Source organism: Diuraphis noxia, unplaced genomic scaffold, assembly GCF_037042655.1.
Source record: "Diuraphis noxia isolate RWA-SAM2 unplaced genomic scaffold, SU_Dnox_SAM2 contig0003, whole genome shotgun sequence".
NCBI classification, from domain to species: domain Eukaryota; kingdom Metazoa; phylum Arthropoda; class Insecta; order Hemiptera; family Aphididae; genus Diuraphis; species Diuraphis noxia.
In genome coordinates, this window is record NW_028301713.1 from 28,068,567 (window position 1) to 28,095,981 (window position 27,415).

The 27,415-nt window shown below is 27.6% G+C and overlaps 1 protein-coding gene across 3 annotated transcripts; it reads left to right on the top strand.

Moving 5' to 3' along the window:
* Positions 1 to 554: 554 nt before the first annotated feature.
* LOC107174012 (uncharacterized) lies at positions 555 to 26,883 on the top strand. 3 transcript variants are annotated; one of them, XM_015524803.2, is made up of 5 exons: positions 555 to 823; positions 12,410 to 12,726; positions 20,637 to 20,875; positions 25,671 to 25,830; positions 26,500 to 26,883. In XM_015524803.2, exons 2-5 carry the CDS (start codon positions 12,518 to 12,520, stop codon positions 26,657 to 26,659), a joined length of 768 nt encoding a protein of 255 aa, XP_015380289.2. In that variant the 5' UTR covers positions 555 to 823; positions 12,410 to 12,517; the 3' UTR covers positions 26,660 to 26,883. The 3 variants fall into 3 exon arrangements, with proteins under 3 accessions (XP_015380289.2, XP_089079811.1, XP_015380290.2); XM_089223685.1 differs by lacking the exon at positions 555 to 823 and adding an exon at positions 9,833 to 10,198; XM_015524804.2 differs by lacking the exon at positions 555 to 823 and adding an exon at positions 9,833 to 10,112.
* Positions 26,884 to 27,415: the final 532 nt, after the last annotated feature.

A 27,415-nucleotide genomic window follows, 5' to 3' on the forward strand; every position in this document is an offset into this window, starting at 1 on the left:
AGTGGTTAACGTTTATCTTATGTTTCATATTATGTATTCTATTTCAGTGCTAAATACACAGAATATCAGCTGTTTCTACTTAAATATTCATAAGGCATCATACCACGCGTTAAATAAAACCACTCAAAAACTATAATAATATGTTTGAATTTGGATTTAAAGGTATATCATGGAGAATGAAGACGTTTAAAAAAAAACACTCACACACACACACATTCTTAAATTGTTTTAAAATTAAGATTATATTTTCGTAAAAAAAATGCTGTTGTTATTGTTATAGTTTTTTCTCATGAGATGCAGTTCATATAAATATTGTATACCAATAAAGTAGAAAAACAAAATATCCAAGCCTTTGAAATGATCGGAATAAGTACTGCGTTTTAAGTTCATACACGTATCTAAAAGAAATTTGTAAAAATCAAAATTTGAACGCAAATGCATGAGCATTTGTACATAATATATACAACCGTGGTCAGGGCGAAAAAGATCTCACGTGAGCCAAACAGCGCTTTGCATCCTATAAGGTATGAATAATAATATGACCATAGTCACCGTGTGCGCACCGATGTCGACGCGTACAGTCGTGTGTTGCGTGTCGTGCCGATCACTTCTCTTGTAGTGATTACTGTTATTATTATTTCTTGTTTTTCCCGGTTATCCACTAACGTTAAAGTCACCGGCGCATGTGATTTCATTTATCGGCATAATTTTCCGAAAACGTTTATTAGTCTCATTTTCCGGTTTTCCAATCGGACATTTTTGTAAACCAAATTTCTGCAAAAACGCGAGAAGATATCACGCACAATCGCTATCGTCGTCGTTGGTGAGTACGCAATATTACGAGAAATAGCTATTTACTACATTGGTTTAAATTTTTTTTCATGTTTTTTTTTTATTAAGTTTTTATCATCATTGGTTTTGTTTTTTATACTTTTTTAAAGCGTTTTCATGCATTTTTGACGTTTCGATGCGATGACGAATAACTGTCAGACAATAAGACTTAAGTATAAATCTATCATAATATTTTTTTTTCAAATGAGAACCCTCTTTCCCTTTTTATTGTAAATTATTCAGCAGATAATTTTTGATTTTGAATTTTGATGTACCGAAATCAAAATTTAAATGAGTAGTTATTAAACATTATGAGCTATATATGATTATAGCACAGTATATTGATTACGTAGGTACAAACATCATACAATTTATGTAAATTTAATATTCCTCATGTTTTTATTGATTATTATTTAAATATTTTATACAAATTACAAAAACAAATGAATACCTATACCTTATTTATTATACTCATAAGAGTACCTATAAGATTTATTGGACAATCTCGAATTTAAAATATGATCTTCTATTTTATACCAATTTACAATATAATTATTATTAAATTGTGAAAATTTTAATTTTTAATTTTTAAATAAGGCTGTGTGCAATGAGTTAAGTTAAATATTAGTAATTACTTAATTAGCTCATTTACTGTACAATTAAGACCATAGTATAATATATATATTAATTAAAATATACTATCAACTAATGGCTATTAACTTTCGTAAAATTGAATTATTTTAAAACAATAAATTCAATAAAATAAAACAGAATTAACAACACAGAGATAAATAAAATAAAAATATGACGCGTACCTATATCGTATATATTTATCATTATCAAACATCACACGGACATCATTATGTTTATGATTTCTCGTGGTTCCAGACTACCTAGTTCCTGTATAACGATCAAGAAAACAGTAATACATATAAGTACACAGCACAATTTGTATTATAAATCAGTTTCAATTAATTTGAATATTAAAACATTATCTAGTTCTCAATAATTAATCTTATTATATTAATAGTTATCAGGAACTTATTGCTGAATAACTACAATAATGGAAACGAAAATGGTAATTGGGAAGCGGTTTTTATATATATATATATATATATATATTTATATATATTTTTTAAGACTCTCGGTTGTTTATATTTGGGTGAATATTAAACTCGCATATTATGACAAGCCTTAAGAACGTTTCGTCACTGGGCAGGTACATCATACATGTATTCTACAAATAGCGAAATCATTAAATATCTACATTGTTTATATTTATGAAAAAAGTTAAATAAGAAATTGGATAAAGTAGAATGAACTCGAGTATAATACGTAACGTAGGTTTAATTTGTTTTTTTAATTAATGTTAAAAGTATAATAAATAAGCTATATATAGGTGTTATTTAATTTGTTTTTCTAATATTTGTAAAAAAAGTTTGAATTATAACTGATTAAATCATTACAAATATAAAATTTACATAAACCAATATTGTATAATTTTTGTACATACTTTAACAGTTATATATAGGTACCTACACATAATCGACTGCCTAAATTATTAAATTATAACATGGCTAATAACTCTATTATCTTTAAAAACTACATTTGTGTACAACTCGTTTAAATTCAGATTTTCAGTAAAAAGTAGAGGGAAGTTCTCATTGAAAAACCAAAAGCTTGTACCACCACAGATCACTCCTTAATTTATTGGTACGAAAAATCTAGAATTTAAAAATATGCTCTTTGGATGTACCTATATATAAATAAGCAATTTCAAATATCAGATTATGAGTAAAGAAGGTGAGCATGTTTTATGAATCACCCCGTATAATAATATAATTATATTGAATAGACGTATTTCCGCAGCCATTTTCACGCTATCGTGTTGGTCGACAATTTCTAACCACCGCCGCGCCGCTCGCCACAAAACACTGAAAATTATAAAATTTCAATTTACAAACCTTTCTCCAACCCTCCTCCTTCCGATAACGAGTCTAACGAATAAGTCGACTGCGAATTGAAACTGTTTAGACCGTTTTATCGGCAAATCGATTTCGAGAAAGTATAATTCATTGACAACGCACATCCGGCTAACGCTCACGTCGTTGTACTCTATAATATATATACCTATATAATATATATGTAGTGTAATACAATCTCGACAACCGAAACCATCGAGAACTAACTTGATGCGACGTGCATACAATAATATATAACAAAGGCAGGTATAATATTGTTCGCCGTCTGAACTCGAATTAATATTATGTATGTCTATATTGTGTCGACCACGTGCTTGCAATATATAGTTAGGTACATACTATATGAGTTAGAAAATACTGCGATCGCAGTAGATATAATAATATAAACTATTTACATGGTTGTAAATTGTTGTTAAAAACGAAATACGAAAAACATAACGCTGAGAAATCGATATAATATTATATTATATACACTACAATAATAAGTATAAATCAACTGATGTTGCAATACGCGGTAAGAATAGCAACCGACCCGAACAAACCAACGTATTCCACAGTATTCAATAACAGATTCGAAAATACCTTTAACAATAACAAAAAATTAATACAACCTATGTACAAAAGAATAAAAGAAAAAGAGGGAGAACTAAAACTAGAAATAAGTAATATATTGACTAGAGAAATACCAGTAAAACCTCCATGGACAACGACAAAGTACTCGTTTGACATGTCAATAGCGATTTACAACAAAAAAGAAACCACAAATCTTACATACAAAAATGCATTCTATGAATTAATAAACACTTTACCAGACCACATACATATATATACCGACGCCTCAAAAACAGACAAAGGGGTGGGTGTTGCTGCAGTTTTCCTACAAACCGAACTTTCTGAAAGGTTGTCGGATAATTGTAGCATTTATACAGCTGAGGCACTAGCTATATATAAAGCACTATCTTATATAATAAGTGCCAACCTGCATAATAATAAGTACATAATTTTTACAGACTCCATGAGCACTCTAGCTAGTCTTAGTAATATTAATAACAATAATGTTATAACTAATAAAATAATTAACTTGACTAATAAATTTAACGATAACTTAATCTTCGCATGGATTCCCGGGCACTGCGGAATACCTGGTAATGAAAGAGCCGACTTACTTGCCAAGGAAAAAGCCAATAATCTACATCAACTAACTGTGTGGAATATTAAATCCGACAAAGATACTAAAAAAATTATATACAACCAAATCAAAAATATCTGGCAAAAAGAATGGCTCAAAATGAATAGTAAATTAAATGAGATAAAAAGAACTATCGAAAAATGGAATAACCCTATGTCGCTCAAAAGAAGAGAGGAAGTCGTACTAAATCGCCTCAGAATAGGTCATACGCATTACACACATGGTCACCTCATGAAAAAGGAGCCACCAAAAATATGCCTTACATGCGGAATTACATCTACAATCAAACATATTATCACCGAATGCAGAGACACAAAAGAGGCAAGACAAAAATTCAACATACCGGAACACCTTCACGACGCACTGGGCCCTGACGAAAAATCCACCCAAAACATAATTTTATTTTTGAAAGATACTGAACTGTACAATTTAATTTAAGTCGTCATTTGATGTAAAAATAAGCCAATGGTCACGTTATCGAGGCTTTTCTCTTAATAAAAAAAAAAAAAAAAAAAAAAAAAAATAATAAGTATTATACATAAATACCTAGTATGTATAAAAACATATATATATTTAATCTGTTTTTATTCTTCTCTAGATTTTAATATATTAAGTTATTATGAAAATGTAAATATAATGTTGTGTATAAATATAATGGTAATAACTTAAAGCTTTAGTTTTTAAAACAGAAATTTATAAATCCAAGACACCAATAATATATATAAATATATGTGTGTGTACAAATATAAATTATAAAATAGGTACAAACTATAAAATCAATAGTATAAGTTATAAGTAATAACACAAGTATCAAAGATAACGAAAAAAATCCACAACAGTGATTCCATAATAATTTGATTTTTTATGATAAATTATGATATGACTTTTTGTGATAATTTGTTGTATTTTTACTTATATAAAGGTAAAATTATGGCTTTTTTTAAATAAATAATTTAACTTTGGTGACTATCACATCATTTAAATTCGTTAGTAGTTACATCGCCGAACTGTTACAAAACAGACACATTTGAAAAAGAAAAAACTCGGCCCAAAATTAAAGCGATCTGATATACAATAAACAATTAATGTTTACTGCAAGCACTGACAATTTTTCATTATTTCTATTAAATTATAATAAATGTTGTATATTTAGGTTATACCTAAATGATTTCTTATCTTGATTTCTTAAAATATTTTCTTAGTTTAATTTAGAATTGTATAAAATGTCATATAATAAACAAAAATATACAAATATAATTATATAAAATAAAATATATTGGGTTTACTTGAAATTTATAGTTTTCACTATATAATTTCAAAAATAATATAATGTTATTTCATCATACATTGTCTTGATATTTTTATATATTATTCTATGAAAATTAAATATGTAGGTATTTTTTTAAAGAACTCAAGTGTTCTACTGAGTCAAAGTCTCAACTAAATCAAAATGAGTTGGCACTAAATCGTTCCTAACAATATGAATTTAATGATTGATAACTTGTTTTGAGTAACTTAGTAACTTTATTATTTTTAATTCGAGTATCATCTAATTGCACTTATTATAGTCGAACTGCACTCGGGTAAAAAGCAGGTAGTGGTTGAACTGCATTTGGGCTCAAACAATTTAATTATCGTCATTGTTTTAATTTTTTTTTCATTTCAATCATTTTTTTTTTAGTAATGACAAATTGTATTCGAAAATTCTAGTCTGGTAATACGCTTTTGAGTACATAATAAGTCAATATATTTTTCAATGTTTTTTTGGTAGGTACCATGTTTTTAATAATATTGTATCAGTGTTCTGCACAGATATATTTAGGCTTGGTGATGAAAATAATTTATTGTACTTTTTTTAACGGGTTTTTACTATACACGTCCTACTCGTAACAAGTTCCCACATTTTTTCCATTTTACCTTTTTTTATTTTTTTTTATTCGGCCTTACCTAACCTGATTTTTACCCGAGTGCAGTTTGATCTTTAAAATTTTCAATCCAAGTGCAATTCGACATTTCTTTGTAGGTAATAAGTGCGATTCGACTATATAAACTATATATACTAATTCATATGAGTATTTCTTTCGTCAATACCTATTATTGTTCTTTAGTTGTAAAGTATATTATCAAATTCCAATAAATGTACATAGCACTTGCCTTAGTTTTTATTGGCTAAATTTACTTAATGATTTAGTAAGCCATTCAATTTCCTTGTACATTCGCGTATCGAACACTTACATTTTAGTTTGTTTCGTTTCAAGCCCAAATACTTCGAACCATTTTGTATACCAATTCTCTTTGATAGAATAAAGCGTTCATTTATTTATTGAGAGCTTAGTCAATACGTAAATTATATACAGCCCTAACAACAAATTATGTTTTAACCTTTAAAATATAAGTCCAAATGCTTAACTACAATTGGATCTATGAAATATTTTTGATTGTAATCCCTCATGATCGCGCATACATTTTAAGTATAAACATTAGAGAATAATTCCGGCCATGAAAAATAATGGTATTATAACTTAATAATAGGTAAGTACCTAATAATAAAATAATATTAAATTACCTATCTATACGCTTTAAAAAATTATTATTTACCTATTATACGATTATAAACACATTATATATTTATTTTATGTATGTATTCAGCACACATTTGTAATACTAAGTAAGTTATGTAAATTTCAGCTACATGCAGCCAAGATTTAAGTTGCACTCTTATAATCAATTGATTACTATGAATATTAAAACGTATCAATAACGTATGAGTTTGGTATCAAAGAAGAAAATTCCATCATAATAAATTATAAGATAGGTAATATAATAATCATATATAATCATATACACAGCGATTGTAGTTTTTTTTTTTTATCTACGTTTAGTATGAAATATTGACGTATATTTATCATCAAACTTATATACAATTCTGCAGTTGTATCTATGTATTATGAATAAATTATACTTAAACGGTGTATATAAAAGGCTTTGATTGAGTAATTTCGTGCCAATGATATTTCGAATATATTATAGCCTTTAAAACATGACCTGCCATCCTTGACCCTACTCAAAAAAAAAAAAAAAAAAAAAAAAAACAATCTAAATCCTCCTATATTTTTAGATGTTGAGGGTGATATTTTTTTTAAATTATCATGAAAAACAAAAATAAACGATTTGAGAAGAGGGATTTTTTCACGAGACTAGTTTTTGAGTTTTTTCATTGTAATTCAAACAGAATAGCAGTATTCCGATTTTCATTTTTACCAAATATTATTATTAATATAATATGTACTCGTATTAACATTTCATAATACTCTTCTCTCTTTTTATGCTAGATATTACAAATTGTCCTTGAGTTTTTTTAAATGTATGTATGCATTTTTGTTTTTTAGAAAAAAACATAAAAATAGGGTTTTCAAAGTTATTCTTAATAATAATTTCAATTAGACTTTAAATTACGTACCTAGTTATATTACAACCAAGGATACTCACGTATGCCGAGCTCCCCTCCCCAGAAGTTAGTAGTAATAATAATAATAATATATAATGCTTACTTCTGTCAGATGAACATTATAATAGTTTGACATAATACACTGCCCACGCATATTATTTGTCAAATTATATGTTATTATAATTCATAATGAAATATTTTTTCATCGTTAGAATGTACGATACTAATTTTTGTGCCTAACCTAATAATATTATTATAAAACAAAATAGGAAGGTACTTACGCGATATTTAAGAACATATTTTACCATGGCCATAGATAATGGGTATATTATGTTTCAAAAACATGTCGGTACAATAATTTACAATGCATGCGATATATTTAAATAGCTTAGAAATAAATAATAATTAAATTATTTTAGGAAAAAAATGTGGGTTGAATATTCTAGTCAAACTGGCTTAAAAATATATTTTCCTAAATCAAAAAGAATAGTGTAAAAATATTTTTATTTATTTTCCCGTTGATACAACAAAAATATTTTATTCATTTTTACACAAAGTTTATCTCTATAATTGTTTAAAAAGTACAGAATAATCATTAACTGTTCACGTGTTAGTTTTTTCATATACATTCACAGTCATTAAAAACAAGACTACGATCGTCCGAAAATACAATATTTGTGTTACAACATAATGTTGATTGTTTGAATAGTCAACATAATAATTTGATAAAATATCGCATACATTCGGATTCTAATTAGATTTATCCTTAAGAATCTTTTGTTTGGATTGAGACACTCGATGCGATTCTTGAAAACCAATAGTAAAAAAAAACGCATCATTGTAAAATAAATACGTATCGCTCCACTGAGAACCTAAAAAAAACATCTCAAATTTGTTTTGCATTATTTTATATGATGATTTTCACTACGTTAATTCACTACCATTGTTGACTGTTATTATTGTTATGCGAACTAATGGAATTATTATAACGTGCAATTTAAAATTCCACATTTTTAAATTTTTTAAATATAAGAGACAAACATAACACAAAGTGTTTTTTTTTTTTTTTTTAATTTTAAATTTTATATAAATAACAAACTGTGTGAAAAAACCGGATTGTTTGCGTTTAAAGTTTCACAATTCGTTTTGTTTTCCATACGTACAACACAATAGTACGTTAAACCGAGATCATATTATTATTATTGTTGCTGTACGAAATAATTGTTTTCATAAAAATCGTCCATGAAACGCAATTATTCACGAATTCACGACACACATGTTTTTTTTTATTACTCGTTATCTTCAATTTATGCCATTTGTGTGTGTACTAAATTTTTTCTAATGTATAATAGGTGGATAGGTATTTATTTAATACAACTAAATTGATGAATAACATTTCTTTGACTCAAATGTTACACAGTGCGGTCCATAATGGTCTTCATGCTGATACAAATATTTTATGATTATTTTTTTAATCACATACCATATACGTTTTTATCATTTCTATTGAGGTTAAACGTTTTTCTAATATTTTCGTGTCTATTTATTCGAAATTAAAATCTAATAAACATATTATAATACACAAACAAGCGGTATTTTATTCAAAAGATTATCAAAAGAAAGTAAAATAAAATTCGTTGTTCCTGTATCTATACCTTTACTAATAATAATAATAATATTTGTTATTATGTTGTTACGATAATATACCGATATGATACTAACGTAGAAAATAATAGTTCGAAAGTAGGTAGGTTATACATATTATAATCATAAGAATATTAGCAACATAATACACAACATTATTATATTATAAATAACAATAATTTTACTGTCCCCAAAAAAAAAATCCTGAAATAAGACACGACGCGTTGGGTTGTTGGGTATGAAGTTTTAATCAAACTCTTTTTTTTTTTTTTTTTTTGGTATTAACAGAATTTTTACAATGATTTCGGTGGTAGTCGAACAATAATTACGTTAGAATCGCACGACTTATTCGATAGGTCTGAAAGCACGCTCTCGATATTACGTCAATATTTAATCGTAAAAACCGTAAAACCGTATTTAACCGTTTAATTTTGATTCTGCCTAATACCTATATTATAGTGCGTATTTGAATGATTTTGGAATAATAATATAATACCATTATAATAATATGGTGGCAGGCACCTAACCTACGTCATAATCACCGACGGCGCTTTTTAAAAACCGTACCGGTTTCGTTTTGTAAACGTTTCGAAAGCTGTCATTGCACACGTGTGTACAACGCGTGCCACAATAATAATAATAATAATATGTAACAATTGAACACGTTCACACCACGACGTTTTGTCTCGTATTTCAGACAACAGATAAGTATTCGTCACGGTGTCCCGGCGGACGGTAGTCAAAAACTCGCGGATTAAGACGACGGTTGTGTAAACACACGCGCGTGACTCAATAAGCACCTACGAATAACGGCAGATTATAATATGTTTTTCGCAAACAAAAATAATTTCAATATGTGGTTTTATTTCGATATTACCTTATAATCGATTAAATATGTAAAAAAGTTCGCTGTGTAACATTGTTTTCTTTAAAACCGCGGTCGTCTCCAGATGGTAACATTAAATTTTAAAAGCTTTGCAGATGTTACGCCGACGACTGAAACCAGACTCAAAATTCTGTATGTACGCTTGTTGTCTCGTATAATATTGTAAAAACGCTACAATATGTAAAGACAGTAGGACGTACCTATCTATTTTATTACGTGTAAGCTTATATTATCATCTCCAAGCAACGCTGCACCGGTGCGATTGTTAACGTCGAATAATATTATTATTACTATTATTATTTCTTTACGAGTACCGTTATATTCCGTTGCCTCCGGAGTATTTTACTCCTCTCACCATAATAGTATCTCATATGTGTTACATTCGAGGTCAAAGATCAACCGAAATATTACCATATAATATACATCTGTGTGTAGGTTTATGACAAAAGTAGTGGAAGTGTAGTTGTAATAGGTTGGTAGGTATAGTATTAAAGCAGTGACGGCGATCGTAGTAGAACATATTACTAGCATAATATAAAATACTGAGTGATCACCACACATGTTTATCCACTGTTGATTAAGCATGTTTTATTTAAATTTGGATTTTAATTTTTTTTTAATATATTATATATATACTCAAAGAAGATATTTTTTAATTCTCAGGTTTTTTATGCAGTATACCTGTATACCTACATTATGATATGCAGTGAGAGTGGCGTGCTATCGTAATGAAATGAACTTGATTTTTTCAAATGAGAACCACCAGTTTTTAACGTACCTATATAGGTTGTAAATAAATTTTTTTAATTATTGATCATCCATCTACAATCGATATCGATTAGTTTCTGGCTCCGTACGGTAACAGTATTATAATAGGTCTTTATTTTTGAATAATTCGACAAGCTAGTGTACACATTTAGTCACACTAAAATGTGATGAAATGTATGCGCCTATTATTGTTACAGTAGGTACATTAATTATTATGTTATATCGTAATGATATTATTATTATATTTTGTGATATGAGATGCTTAATATTTTACGCTCGTCTTCAGCTGTATAATTGTAGCGTTATAGAATGAGCGTGTAAAATTTTAACAGACTAGAAAATTTTGTCGTTTTCGTCGTCAAGCGTGTAACATCTATAATGCAGTAATTCAAAACAACCGGTAACACGGTCTTCGGTAGATCCAGTTGTAAAACCTCATCCGAGTGTCGTTTTTTTTCGATCTCTCTCGTGGAACGAAAATCGTAAATCGTTTATAATAATGTTACCATCGTGATTTAATATGCATAATAATAATATTAAACACACATATCAAAAACGAAACGAACAACTGTGATAACTGCAATATGTAGATGTACTATGCGTTTAAACTATAATTATATTATATAATCATCGTAACACTTTTAATTCGTCCAACATATTTTGTATTCTTTAAATATTATCTAGATTCCTATTATAATAATGATCTCGTTCCTCATGAACACTATAACCGTAACATAATATGAAGCATTATAAAACATAGATAAATAATATAATATTAGAAAGGATGCTCAAATTAGCTTGGGTCACCCCACAGTACCTACTTTTAATTATTATTATAGGCATACAAAAAAAATTCAATTTGGAAATTTTAAGTACTCTGCACATGTATATACATATCTAAACATGTATACTATTATTATCAAACACTTAGAATTTTTTTTTACACTATTTAAGGAGTGTGTGGTGATAAAAATTAATTTTTTTAAATGTTTCTTAATTTTCTATAGCTTATTAATAAAATTATTATTTTTGTTTAATGTTTTTGCATTATCTATATCGAAATATAAACTAGTAGTTTCAAAGCTATTAAATCATATTTTATGTATCATCTACAAATGTTATAATATAATAGTATATAGATATATGATAATTTTTTAAACACATTACTCAGGTATACAATATTATTATATACAATTTAAATAAACTAATTATGTGAATAATTGCATTTATACATTAATTTTTTAATTTTCATAATGTATGTACAATGGTATATTGATGAATTACTTTGTATATGAGTGTGTCTAGAGTCTAGACTCTAGAGGATTTAATAATTTTGCAATGAAATAAAATATAAAAATACTATATACTACATTCCAGATATGCCTGCAGTTTATCAATACTGTTTTCATTATATATACGATTTAACATTATCTATAAAGTGTTTATTGCTAGTGAAGGTATACGTCAATGCCAGGGTTAGTTTAATTATACTAATTTTAATTTGTTACTCACACCTTGAAATGTTTCTGACATGGTTGAGTTCTAAAGAATTCATAATTTATCTACACTCTCGTATCAGAATCTAAAACACTTGAATTTTATTTAAATTATTGTAATTATACAACTTTGCATTGTAATATTGTGTTTATGTTTATTTACAGGCATAATATCAATAAGAACAAAGAGTCTGTTCGTCTTCTCACCACTCGCCAGCCAAATGTCACGGAACCCTAGTGTTACAGAAATCAATCAATAAATAAATCACTGAAATGTCTTCATCGTACTTGTGGGTGGTTTACACCCTGTTGGCCGGCGTCATCTGCGTAGCTCACGGTGTGAAGAGTCCAACCAAAACTTATACTGGATACAAGCTGAAGCCAACGTCTCTGCGCATGATTTATCATCATGACCAAACCATAGCAATTGTGGAGATTGGCGAAGGAAAAGCACTCCTCAACTGTGAGCTCGTAGAAATCTAGTGAGTAAATTTTGATAAACATAATATATAATATACCTAATAAAACATATTTTATTTTACCAACTCCGGGAGAAAAAATATTAAAATTACTAACAATATAATAACACAAAATAATTATAATGTTTTTTCTCAGGGTGGTAGATGATTTTTGAGTCTAAAGTAAGGATAGTATTTTAGTCTTCTGGAGAAAAAAATTGACTAAACTGCAATCTCTAATGCACCCAATTTATTTGTCTTATAGAAATTGGCAGCTTACTGGCCACATGTATTTCGTAAATAAACAAATTTAATAATGTGCCGACCTCATTACCTACTTCTAACTTCCACTTTTTTATGAACTTATTTCTAAAATTTTTATAACAAAAATTGATTGCATACAACTGATATTTTATGTCAAATTTAATTATTTTTAATTTAAAAAAAAAATTAAATTATAGTTTCGTGCAAATATTTAAATAGATTAACTTTAGTTCATAATATAATGACATTATCAGTGAGTAACTATACAGTTTTTTTTTAAAACTATTAAATATTTAATCAAGAGTAAATTGATTACTCACAAATAACATGTCAAGTAGAAAAAAAAATATTTATATATCATTACCTAATCAAGTTATTTCATAAAAGTTAGAACCATGCGTGATATATTGTTATAAAAAGTATTTGGTTTTGATTTAGCTACTTTGTAATCTACCTCTATTGCTTTTCATACGTATTATCAATTTTAGAAATATTCATTTTACATAATTTTAAGTCATATTTTTAGTAAAATATTATTATTTTTTACTGTTACTACATTTTTTTTTTTTTTAAATTGTATAACTGAATATTTTCTTCTGAGAATTTAAATACATTAGGTAGGTATGAAATATAAATCAAGTTTACTAGTCACAAATATTCAAATATATGATAAGCCGAGTAATGGACAAAAAAATAATATTACGGTTGTACCACTCTGAGCCACACCAAGCATTTAAACTTTAAAACTAATCAACTACACATTTTGAAATCTTATTTTATAATATTTACATTTTTAGAAATTATTCTGTTTCAGAAATGAAAATAAAAATATTATTATAATTATTATATCGCCTGCAATAAATCATTAATTTGAAAAATAAATAAAAAGACTTTAGAAATTAGTAAAAAAAAATAATTACCAAATTTTTCACTAATCTAAAAATTATGCAGTATTATATTTATATATTCATTTAAAAAATATATTTATAAAAAAACCCATTTTAGATAATTAGGGGTTACTCTTGAAAATTTACAATAATCACCAAACAATTAAAGTGCTTTTGTATCACGTATATAATATAGTCATATATTCCAAAAAAAAAAAAAAAAAAAACGGATACTAAGTAGAAACGACGAGGAGATGTGTATGCACTGATAAACAGCATAAATAGACAGTGCATAGTCTTCTTTTTGTCACCTAAATTCGTTTGGTTTTTGCAGTTTCCAATCGTTTCTAAGCAATTATTACGCGTCGAAAAATGTCCATAATAAATTAATAATGATAGGTGCATGAACCCGAATTCCGTGGTAACCATAGAATGAACACTTTAATTTTGTATTATATTATGAAAAAAACTATGTCATTGGAATTACTTTACCACTCGACATTACTTTTTAATAGTTATTAAAATCTAAAAAAATATACATAGATAATTTATTATTCTGGGAATATTGCATGTTGTAGCTGCACCGGAAAACGCTTGGAAGGGTTTTCATCGCGCATTACTAGTTCAAATCACTATAGTTGTGGAGATTGGTAGATAGATGAGGATTTAGTTCTTTGAAAAATTATCCTGCCTTTCTTCTAATTTAAAATTAAATTCCACGTTCAATGAGTATTATAATAATTTTGAATCATGGCCGTTATGTTAAAACAACTTACTTATTTTTTTGGCTTTAAAGAGTCAAAAGTCAATACAAAGAACCATTGAACAATTCACCATCGACTTTTTTTAAAATTATTATTTATAAAGTTTTCCTGACCAAGTCACCTAAACTTAGGTATAATGTACAAAATTTTTAGCTATTTATAAAAACGATATTAACATAATATGTAGTAAATAACTAGGTTAATAAATTAGCATTATACATTAATAGATTTAAGATTTAAGTGTTACAAGCAGTCACCATCAATAAAATTATTATATATACTTACTACATGTTTTCTATTCATTGACTCTAGTAATTATTACCTTGGCGGTGATAATTCAAGGGAAATTATGAACGATTACGAGAGTTTAAAATATGTAAGGTACACATAAGTCAGTGACTGGGTTCCAAACTGCAGATTAATATTTTGGGATTGAATAGATGGGCAAACGTAAATTGTGCACAACAAAAGGAAATAGTTGTAGATTGCGCTCGGTATTTTTCAGGTATACTTTTTTGTATAGTAAATTGCGCCCGGTATTTTTCAGGTATAAATTTTTGTGTAGTAAATTGCATTTAGTTTATTGTAAAAAAAATTTTTCTCCAACACATCTAATTTGTGGAACTCTAAACGTTTAACCTTATCAGAGATATTAAATATAAATTTGAAAGTTTATTTTATCGATGTGATATTTATAAATGTTTTGTTATACTGTATATCACAAAATAAGGGTACCTAGGTAATAACATAGTTTAGAATGTTATGAATGATAATAAGAACAAAAACATTATTTAAAAAAACTATTATATAATGATGAGAGATTGTAGTTTTGTGTATATAATGACTTAATCTGTTTAAATTCAATAATTATATTTAAAAAAAAAAAATGTTTAAAATTCCAACTACAGTTCCAAACACCGACGACAGGGATTAAAAGTAACGTGGAGTTATAATATTTAAATATGTTGCTTATTAATTATTATTATATTCTACGTATTCTACGTTTTTCCAGGCTAGACGACAAACTATAATCTACAAAACTTAACTAACAAATAAGGTGTCTACAAATTACAATTTATAATATATTATCTCATACAAAATAAATATTATAGTAAATATAAATATACAGTTATGGCTAAGGCCAAAAAAAAAGGTCTCTCATTATACTGACGTTTCCGAGGGTAGGTCCGCGTTTTATCACCGACTACTTTGATTTAATAAGTTTTTATTAGTAATTTTCTGCAGCACAAAATATTCAATACTAAGGCGGCGCGATTTATTATATTATTATTATTATTTTTTTTAAAATGATTATCATAGTAATATCAATATTGTACCCACATGTCTCACATGTGTTCTCTGTTGTATTTACTTCGATGTACGTACAACGAAATAATAATATAATAATTAATAACGCATGATTTTGGTTTTATTAGGCGTTCTCGGCATCCCACTTGACGGACAACAATAACTGTGTTGACCTCTGCACACACGTTCGCAAAATTAAAACACGTTTGTTGTTACACATAACATTATTATTATTAATATTGTTGTTGTTGTTGTGCACATCACCAGGAAGTTGCGACGGTTGGCCGGCAATAAATAATAATAATAATATATTATAATAGTATACAATGAAGTTCGCACACCTAAACGTGAGAGCTTATACAAACGACGAACGTTTATCACGGCCGAATGCCGATGACTAGGTACAACAACTACTATATTACAAAAATAAAGGTTTAAGATATGTCAGCCGCTCATCCAGTCGGATATATATTTTAATATAAATGCGAACAATTAAGTAGATATAGATACCAGGATATATCTTACACTTAGTATAAGGCGAGGTATAAGGTCTATGGTAGGTTAACGTCGAGTATTTATTGTCACCTAATCAAGGAGTATTTTATTGTATTGTATAACTATATTTAATATCAGAAAGCATAAAATCATATTTTCGATAATATTCTATTGATTTGAATGATTTTGACAATATCTTGACAATAGTTTTGTATAAGCGTATATATTTAATATCATGAAAATATTATTTTAATTATGATTTCATATATTTTTATCGTTTGCTTATAAGATACCACTTTCATTAATCACTATCTACATCCGTAGTAGGTATCAAATTACTGGTAAACGACATTGTATATATTAATCCCATTAAAGCATTCTTATTTTCTGAAAAGGTATTCATGCACAACACTACAAAGATAGGAAATATTACGTATATTTATTGTACCGACTAATCGCGTTGATCGATGCAATAAAACATGTTGAGCATAGATCGAAAATGATTATTGTAATATAGTCGATAGATAATATAGCAACTTTTCTCTGCGTACACCGTTCGCTTTGCATTTTACATCGACTTTGAATTATCAGTACCGTACACTATTTAACCTGACGTATTGATATCTATTATATTATAATAATAAAGTGCTTCAGTATCATCCGTCTGCAGTTATAGGTGGGATGAGGCTGGGCAGATTAATTGAGGGCGAAGAAGCTTTGGGTTTAGTCACCACTTACAACACTCATAATATCAACAGATTTATAACATTAAGAGGATGTCAACGCACCATTTGTTTTCTCTCTCTGACCCACGAAAAATATGGGCAATTTTCATTTAGCATATCCAACCAAGTATGTTGTTACTTTTAATATTTAAGTAAATTCACATATTATAAAAAATTAAGCAAGATGTCCCAGTTGACTTTTTTTAAAATATTTTAATTTTTATATAATTTATTAGCATTTTATGTTAAGTGTAAATTGTAATTATTTCCACTCACATAAATTTCATAAAATAGCCACTGTAGGCACAGACAGCTAATGTTCTCAGATTAAAGTTTGATAATAAGTGAATTAACTCAAGTATTAAAAGTAATAACACATGGTTGGTTCTGTGAAACGCAAATTTGGTGTGTTTCACGTGGGCCATCTGAAAAAGGAAACAAATATTACGGCGATTTCTTCTTAAAATAATTGATATACCTATCTATAATAGCATCGTATTGTTTATTTACCTAATTTATACATTACATGTATTGTATTCTTATACTATACATGTTTGGAAATTACATTTATAGAGTAAATTTAAGTCTAATAGATTTTATAGATTTGTGTTATAGAGAAAAATATTAAAGCATCCTTCCACGTCTTATTATCACCGACCTATACGATCGTCTCACGGTCATTTGATTCTGAAGCTTAACGAGACGACGGATTTACCATGACGTTGCGTAAAATCCATTAGCATCATCATAATAATGTATTAATAATATGACATGTAAAATAAAATTCAGGTCTATGAAAGTTCAAAATGGAGCATGCTGCAGGCTGAAACAGCAAAAACCGGTTGTCGTCGATATTTATATTATTGTGTATTATGTGCATCGTGCATGTGAGTAAATCTATCGACATTTCGAAAATCAGTAGCTCAATACGCCATCATAAATCACAATAATGGTATATTAATAAATTTATTATTTTCAAATGTATTATAAAAACTTGCCTTTTGACGTAATAACAAATTTATAATTTAATGTCTAATCGTACGTGGCGCCATGGTGCATGTGATATTGTGAAAATGATTGAGAATTCACGTGAGTCGCGTTTAAAAACAGAGGTGCGACCTAATATTAGAATTATGGCGAGGAAGGGGGGGAACAAAAGTATTCAATACCACCCATTAAAAAAAAAATTCACTGCGCTCACATAATGTATAGGTACCTACTATCGAAACAACCTTACTCTAAAAATAATAACATGTAAATCGGAATAATAAAAATATAGATTATAATAATTAATAATAAAATTATAAGATAACAGTTGTATCCATCAACGTTTTTTTTTAAAGAATAAACATTACCTAATCTAAAATAAATTTTTTAAAAGGTAGTAGTTTAATATTAAATTAAATTGATTCCTCGTTTTTCTATCAGTTTAAATGTTATATTTATTGTTATATATTCATTTAATCAAAAAAGGAATAAAATATTGTTATAACTAATGTGCAATGTTGGTGAAAGAGGGTAGTTTCCAGGGGCCCTACTCACTTAGATTTTGCATCCCTGTTCAAAAATGAAACTTTATTTGGTACTCGATTGAATCATTATTATAGGTACCGTATAAATCTGAATATTCAAAAACAACAAATTGATGTATCCAACACAGACTTAAAAAATGTTTGATGCTGTTATTTTGTTTTAGTACCTATCAAAGTTTTACCATAAAATATTGGTTACGAAATTTTAAAATTTCGTATGGTACTAATGAAACTCGGTTGTAGCTAATTTCTACAATATTATCATCGCTACCTTCATCGAGAATATGTAACTTCAGCGTTTGTGCATTATAACATAATATAGTATATATTTATATAGATTATCGTCCTTGCGATGTGACGAGCATAATAATATTATTACCCTTCAAGTATTAATTTCGAGAGGAAGAATTGCAATTTATTATTTGTGTGCCAAAATTATTATGAACAATTTGTTAGATCGAAAATCATTTATTTGTCTATTATTTGTACTAATCTATTATATACACAAACACAATCGGAATGACAATAGACCATGAACGCGTATCAAGGACGTGTAGCCGTAGGTACAACCTAATCGCTTTGAAAAAATAGGTAGGTAGCTATGGGTAATTATCTTTGATGCGTGTCCACCTTTCAATATATCTGCTACGAATAAATCAAATTTATTTCTTTACACTCGATTCACAAAATATACAGTGAATTCGCATTGGAAAGCAAAACAACACACTCTCACAGGTTGTTTTTTAATTTTTTTTTCGACTGTAAAACATACAAATAACAGATTTTAAAACTATATAATATATTATACATAATATATATTAGATATTTTATGATATCAAATAAATAATAATGAGTTCTGTTACTTAACTATGAATGTCGAAGGCTTGTAGCTAAATGGCTAAAGTATTATGTGGTTCTTTTTACGCAAAACCGCTTTCTATAATGATTTAATCTCACAATTACATAAGAACCAATAATGATGGGACCACTTGTAAATCAATTTGATTTGATATTTAAATATATATTATATATTATTTTAAGTTTTAAATAAACTCAAAACTGTATTAAAATTGCTTACGTATAGACTCACCAAAAACTGGTGTGCGTGGTACCATAGTATAAATCACGTAATAATATATTATTTTAGTGGAACTCACGTCATATAAAAATTAAATACATATAAAAAAAAAAATGTATCTACCACAATTATTGTTTTTTGGCGTTGTATTATATATCTACAATTTTACACTCCGCAATCTGTAGATTGTAGAAGTCATCTGGGCATTATTACATTAAAGAACTTTTTTTCATATCTTCAAAAAACTGGTCAAAAAGGTTCTTGAATGTATTGAGTGAACGTTTTTATGCTATATTTTGCTTTAACATGTCTCCGCGTAGACTCTATAGATTGGGTATTGCCCCCTGTTTCTGGATCAATTAAGTGGAGCTGCTGGTTTACAGTTTTATGCACTGTAAATTGCTGTAAGCCCTCCATTCGTCCTAGTAAATTGTTGATCAAACTTCTACTTCACGTTTAATAATTGGAAGTAACGTAGCTCTATCTCTCTTTTCAACTATAAAAAATCTACGGTCAGTTACACCATCATCTAATTTACGGTACAGTCCGAACATCCATGGACCCTGTACTCGTGACTCGTGATAATCCAAACGACCCCTTTCCCCAATCTCGTTCGTATTATCGATACTCTACTTTACAGGTAGATAGCATACAACGCGAATTATATTTTAGTAAATTGGTAATGGTTTTTATTATTTTTATTATTATAGTTCATCACAGCAAATTTATAGAAAAGTACCAAAATAATATTAAAACACATTTACCGGCAATCTTGTTCTTTCTACGTCGTTAAAAATTGTAATATTATTATAATATTATAGTAGGCATTATTTACCAATTGTTAAAAAATAATCTTTTATAATGAAAAAATATGTTTTCAGCAACGACAACGAAGGCAAAGAAATGTTGAAAAATCTGACGAGAATCAATAAGCCACTGAGGATCACCTTAGACCAAATGATGAAACTGATTGCCCAATGCGATCTGTTGGACCCACACCAAGTGAATCCCGAAGAAGTGAGGCTGCACTCGCGTGGTGTCAACGGCGCCGATCAAAATATAAACTCGAACGGCGTCCAATCGACTACTTCCAGTTCACTGTACTCTGGAATACTACCAGGTGCGTTTTTATGTTTCAACAAATAATAGAAATTATTAGCCAGCTATAACCATCAGATAGCGCTAAGTATACTAACAAACCGTATATAAATTCTAGTTCAATTAATGTCATTAAATAAATGATAAACATATTCTTTTATTGCGAACGATCAGTTATTTCAATCGAAATGTACTTATATTTTGTCAGTGATACCGCTGGTGGACCAATATAATCAGACGATTAAGTTTTTAAATTTCATTTTCAACTCTTATACATCTAGTTGATGTGTGTGAAATTAAAGCTGTGATCCGATTGATATATAAGCACTATAGACACATTGAAGAATTCAAATCACTCTTACAGAAATCTTAAAATGTGGTCATTGCATTATTGGTCCATATCGGTAGGATTGACAAAAAGTGACTTAGATAAATGCAAACACGTGTAGACATTGATTACTACTCACGCGCTTCAAGTCACAGTGATGACTTGTACGGCAAGAACGTTCTGTTTTTTCTTTTGTACACAATTGATCCATATACATTTTACTAATAGATGATACGTAATTAGTGTATGAAAAGTGAAATAACATAAAGGGCGCTTTTTGTTTACAGGTTAACTAGATATATGTATGGTAGTTCGGGGTAGTAGTCTACTACTAGTAAAGTAAGATAGGTAGATACATAATATACTACATTTATATGATGACGTTAAAACGCTTGCACTAAGTAATTTAAAAATGTAAAACCAATTTAATTTAAAACCGTCCTAATTCCATCATAATATAATTAGATTTTAATGTAATTATATAAACGTAGTGATAAATTATTTTATTTTGATAACGAATTGCCTATACAGTCAGTTTGGAAACCTTCAAATATATCGAATAATGTACAAAAATAGTAATTACTCATGATATAATAATATTATGCCACCTATGGTTTATTGTAAGTTAATTTGATGATTCGTTTTCATTATTTGAAATATCTATGGGGTGCAATCTATAATACGAGTTTATTGACACGAAATGCATCGGTATTTTGATGATGGTGTTTGTTGTTAGTCCGGTTGCGCTTGTAAATCAATTTAACAACACTTCGGCTTATCGATTTATGCGTTGATCTTTTACTATCGTATTTTGTAAAATTTTATAAAAACATTACATTATTTTTATTTATTTTAATGTACTATTCATGATTGTAAAAAAAAAATATTTTATATTTTCTATGGTTTTCTATATTATTTTAATATTTGTTACAAAAAAAATATTATATTTCATATAATATTAACTATGAAATATAATTATATAATTTATCTACCTCATTTCTATATTCATGTAGGAACTAACATATGTTTGTGTTTAATTACTAGGGCAAATTTATGTTCCTAAACGAGAAAAATTAGATAAAAAAAAAAAATGCATTTTTTTAATGCGCCTAAACGAGTTTCAAGGGACAGAAGTTATTGGTATTGAGAAATTTCGTATAAATATGTTATTTATAGAGGTAAGCTGGTTTTGGAAGAGTCGGTAATATTTATATTTTAGCTCCTTCATTACTTTAAGTCAGAATATTCGACAGTTTGTGAGGTATAGGGGGAACGGTATTTACTAATATTTTAAATGTTTCAATTTCATGTAGATTGGATTTTTATGAATTTTCTCATAACAAAATACACATGTATTACTCTTCTAGACTGGGTAAATTAGGGATTTATAGTTGAGCAATTTTATGCTGATGTTAGTGAGTTTATTATATATTATTAATGGATGTTTTAATTAGGGGTAATTGAGAATTTAAATTGAGTCATTTCGATTTTATATGCTGGGGCCAGCTTAGTCTATATAGTCTAGAGATAACCCAAGATATTTAGCTGTATGTATGTTTGGAATTTGAGTGCCATAGATGGAGAAAGCGGAGAAGGTTAATATTATTATGAATAACTGATATAACACAAATATGGTAAAATAATAATATATAACAATTAACTAACAATTAGCTAACAATTAAATATTGTAAATAATATAATTATCTAAATATGTAGATTACAACAGTAGGTATATGAATTGTTACAATTATGAGATTTATTTAGTGTAGATGTGTATATTGTATATACAAATTATGTTAACCTAAATGATTATGTACAAAGGAGTTATAAAATCACATCAATCTCGCATAACTTAATCATTACTTATTTAATTATACAATACGCTATTGTTTTTGAGTATAACAATATAATAATTAATAATAATATATGCGTGCATATGTGCGAATTGATTTTCCCGTATAACTGTTGTGTTACAATCGTACGATCATTGACTAGATGATCTATAGAACAATTAATATCAGTGGATTACAAATAATGAAATAATTTTAATTGTACAGTAATTATAATATTGTGTAATAAGTTACAAGGCGTAAATCAATAAATATTTCATACTACCGTTAATAACACTATTATCGAAACAATTCACCAACTATTATTATTATTCATACGATTATCGAACACCTCTAATGCATCAATTTATAGGCACAGATTTTCGCGCTCGCACGTTGTTCTCTAAAACACTGATAATGATATAGTTTTAACAACGGTTTTCAAATGCTACATACATAATATATAATTATATTATGCTAATTTAATATAGATAAATAATTTCGCTTATGTCTGTACATACTCATAAAAAATTGACTAAAATGTTACACGTGCAATTCATTCTGAGTACAAAATATGAGTACATGCAGCTTGAAAATTACATTCAAAATCATTTTACTCGTACACCAGACGAGTGAATGTTAATTTGTTCAAATTATAGTAGTTGTACTTCTTAAAAACATCGAAATCAAAATAGTTTTTTTTTTTTTTTCAATATAATAATAGAAAATGTATTCCCTTCTTTTAACTATATAGGTTCCATCAAAAATTGGTAAACGGTCACAGAGAAATATTAAGCTATCATCATAATATGATGTTTTTAATAATTAATTGTTTTTAGAAGACAATTCCACACATGGATATGATATCTACATTTTATAATCATTACTCATTAATTCATTGTAAAATTATAGGGAGATCGATCTCGTTCGTATTAAATACTTTAATGTTTGGTACATTGCACTCGTATTATGGTTTGTATATTATTTGACTGTAATGTAATCTGTGAATTGAATTCTTCAAATTTGCTAGGAGTGAAATTTACAGTGGGCCTGCGTTAGATGTTAGGTTATAAGGAATTGGTGTGGACAAATTATTATCGCGAGCGTTGATTAAATTTACATTATTCTAAACATAGCTGTATTAATTATTATTTAGTTATATTAATATCCTTAAATACGAGATCTTTATACAGTCATCATGAAATATACATAAGGATCAGATATATGTTTAATTTATAGAAATATTGAAATATCTATCAATTATCCGTTAAATAAAATGGGTATTAGTTTTAAAAAAAGGCGGGTAAGGCGTGTATGTTGCTCTGCTGTACAGTAGGTTACAAGTGGGTTACAGTAATGGATGGAATTAAATTTAAATGCAATGATATTATATCATTGTATACGAAAAGCGATTTTGAGCGAAGACGGTTTATCTGTATAGAATATATTATAGATTATTAAAAATTTTCAAATCTTAGATTTAAAAAGAAAAATTCTTATGAATTTATAGTTTAAAATAATTTGCGAATTTTCATGATTTTCCTGATTTTTACACATGTTGTCAAAATTCAAACTTTGAAAGCTTGTAAAAAAAAAATTGTGCTAATATATTTCTTTTATTTTTCACCTGCTATTGTAAAAATATGTTAGGAGCCTTATATAAAATTTTAAATTCTAAGATATAAAAGGAAAATTTTCAATGAATTTCTAGCATAAAATAATTTATGAATTTTCGTGATTTTTACGTATGTTGTCAAAACTTAAACTTTGAATGCTTAAAAAAAATTGTGACTACGTATTTCTTTTATTTTGCAACTGCTATATTGTAAAAATATGTTAGGAGCCTTGTATTAAATTTTCAAATCTTAGAATTAAAAAGAAAAACTTTTATGAATTTCTATCTAAGATAATTTGAACATTGCCGTAATTTTTACGTATTTAGTCAAAATTCAAGCTTTGAATGCTTATAAAAAAAAATGGTAACTATGAATTTATTTTATTTTTCAACTGCTATTGTAACAATATGTTAAGAGCCTTGTATTAAATTTTCAAGCTTTTCTGCCTAACAAATAAATTTTTATCGATATTAATTTTAAAAAAACTAATAATGATCGAAAATTTCAAATGTCTATGAATAGTTCAACTTAAGTTGAAAATTTTTGAAAATTGCATGGTGGATAGAATATACTTATATAAATATTCGGTGAAAATGTCATGTATCTATGGTCATTTGTTTTAAAACTACATCAAAAACCAAAATCGATTTTGTCGAAAAATTAGTGTGCGTAAAATTTCCTGTTTTTCCCTTAATTTTTAGTTTGTTTTTCTCGATTATTTAGAAAAGTATTAAGAATTTTTTACTTTTGACCCCCAAAGTACCAACTAGATTCACTTTATGATCGATCGAGGTACTGAAGCCAAAAATCGAAGCATTTTTACTGCCCCAAAACGTGATGACAGACACAAAAAAAAAACACACACATCATGGTAAAGTCAATACATTCATCGCTTCGCTCAGAATCTAAAAAAATGTTCTATAGTTAATAATAAAGTTTTATAATAATCTATTTCTAGACGAAATTGTAAATTATTAAACAATTTAATTTAATATATAAACATTTTAAACCAAGATCGACTTAAGCTTATGTATTTGTTTATAGGCACAAAATGGTGTGGCAGTGGGGATCTGGCTACAACGTACTTCGATTTGGGATCAGAGGTCAAACTGGATATGTGTTGTAGAACGCATGATCTTTGCCCATCTAAAGTCAGATCATATGCTACTAGGTATAACATCACCAACGATTCCATGTACACAAAGTAAGTACTACCATTATGATTTAAATACAAAATATGATTATATTGATTTTACCAAATTACACACAAGGCATTTAATTTTATATTTTCAATTGTATGCTGGTATTTTATATTGCGATTTGTAGTAACAGTTGTTTAAGGTATTACCAAATATATTAATGTACCTCAATAAAATAAACTTTAGTTAGTAAATATATTTATTTTATTATTAAATATTATTATTATTGATCAAATAATATACATAGGTATCAAATATGTCATATTTATGTAGATATCTGACATATTTTTAGTATAAAAATGTTGCACAATCTAAAAAATAATAAAAGTAACATACTAATATTATGGGACATTTTTCGGGTTGTATAAAAAAAAAAACTATATGTACCTATAAGTACGTATTAAATAAAATTTTTTTTTTTATTTTATTAGTCTGTAAACATCTATATAAATAGTATTAAAAATATATATACCTGGGGATACACTTTCACGTGTGTGTTTGTGTGTTGTACACCACTACGGATGATTACAATATACTTTTCAATAATACCTATATCGGCTATATCGATTATCAAATTAGAATTATCAATAATTTCATATAAGTAGTATCCATTAAGTATATTGTTTATTTAAAAAAAATCATATAACATGATCCATATATTACTTTTTTTACAGATCACATTGCATTTGTGACAAAACGTTTTACAATTGTCTGAAAAAGGCAAATCATTCGACAGGAGATCTCATGGGAACATTATACTTCAATATACTTCGTGTGCCATGTGTGGACGAAAGAAATGGAAAAACAGTGTTTAAATTACCACCATTATATTAAATTTTATTTTAATGTTTGTATAATAATTAGGATACTTCATATCGTGTATTAGTGTATTTATATTTATTTTTATATTTAAACACGAGTAAAAAATGATTAACAAAATCAAATTATACAGTGTACCTACATTATATCATCGAAATAAATGTTGAAAATATTATTGTCGCAGTATTAATTGTCATATTGTACAGTTTTATCAATAAATTTTAAAAAGTCAATTTAAATATTGTATTTATATTATATTATACAGATGTCAATCGCCTTTGTAAATTATTAAAATTTCATTTGTATGAAAAATTTAAGACATCCAAAATCATAATATTTTAAACTCCTATCTTATTTCCAAACAATCATTTTTTTTTTTTTTTGGTCAGTGATTAATCATTATTATAATACAATATATAATATGTGGGTGTCATTTTAAATATATTCCGGGGACAACTCGATTGTGGCTAGACCTTTACTTTACTAAGTTTGAGTAAGAAGAAATTATTTAGTATAGTGTGTATTATTTAAGTATACTAATAAGGGATTTGTTGGTTGGCAAGAAGTTTAGTTATTAAGGGATTAAGGAGAGAGATCAGGGGATTAATGAAGTGTTTAAATTCGTTTACAATATTTGACAGACCATTATTTTCAATGACAGGAAGTGGTGTGCTATGTGTGGTGTCGTTACCTGTAACATTTGCATAGGTTAGATTTGCTCGGGCTGGATGGTGAGTGGGCTGGTGTAGTTGATAATGTAAATTGAGTTTG

Excerpts from the sequence above, each read along its gene's own strand:
- LOC107174012 (XM_015524803.2), top strand. The coding sequence starts at position 12,518 with ATGTCTTCATCGTACTTGTGGGTGGTTTACACCCTGTTGGCCGGCGTC. Across the intron at positions 20,876-25,670 it reads GTACTCTGGAATACTACCAG|GCACAAAATGGTGTGGCAGT; the intron begins GTGCGTTTTTAT and ends ATTTGTTTATAG. Across the intron at positions 25,831-26,499 it reads AACGATTCCATGTACACAAA|ATCACATTGCATTTGTGACA; the intron begins GTAAGTACTACC and ends CTTTTTTTACAG.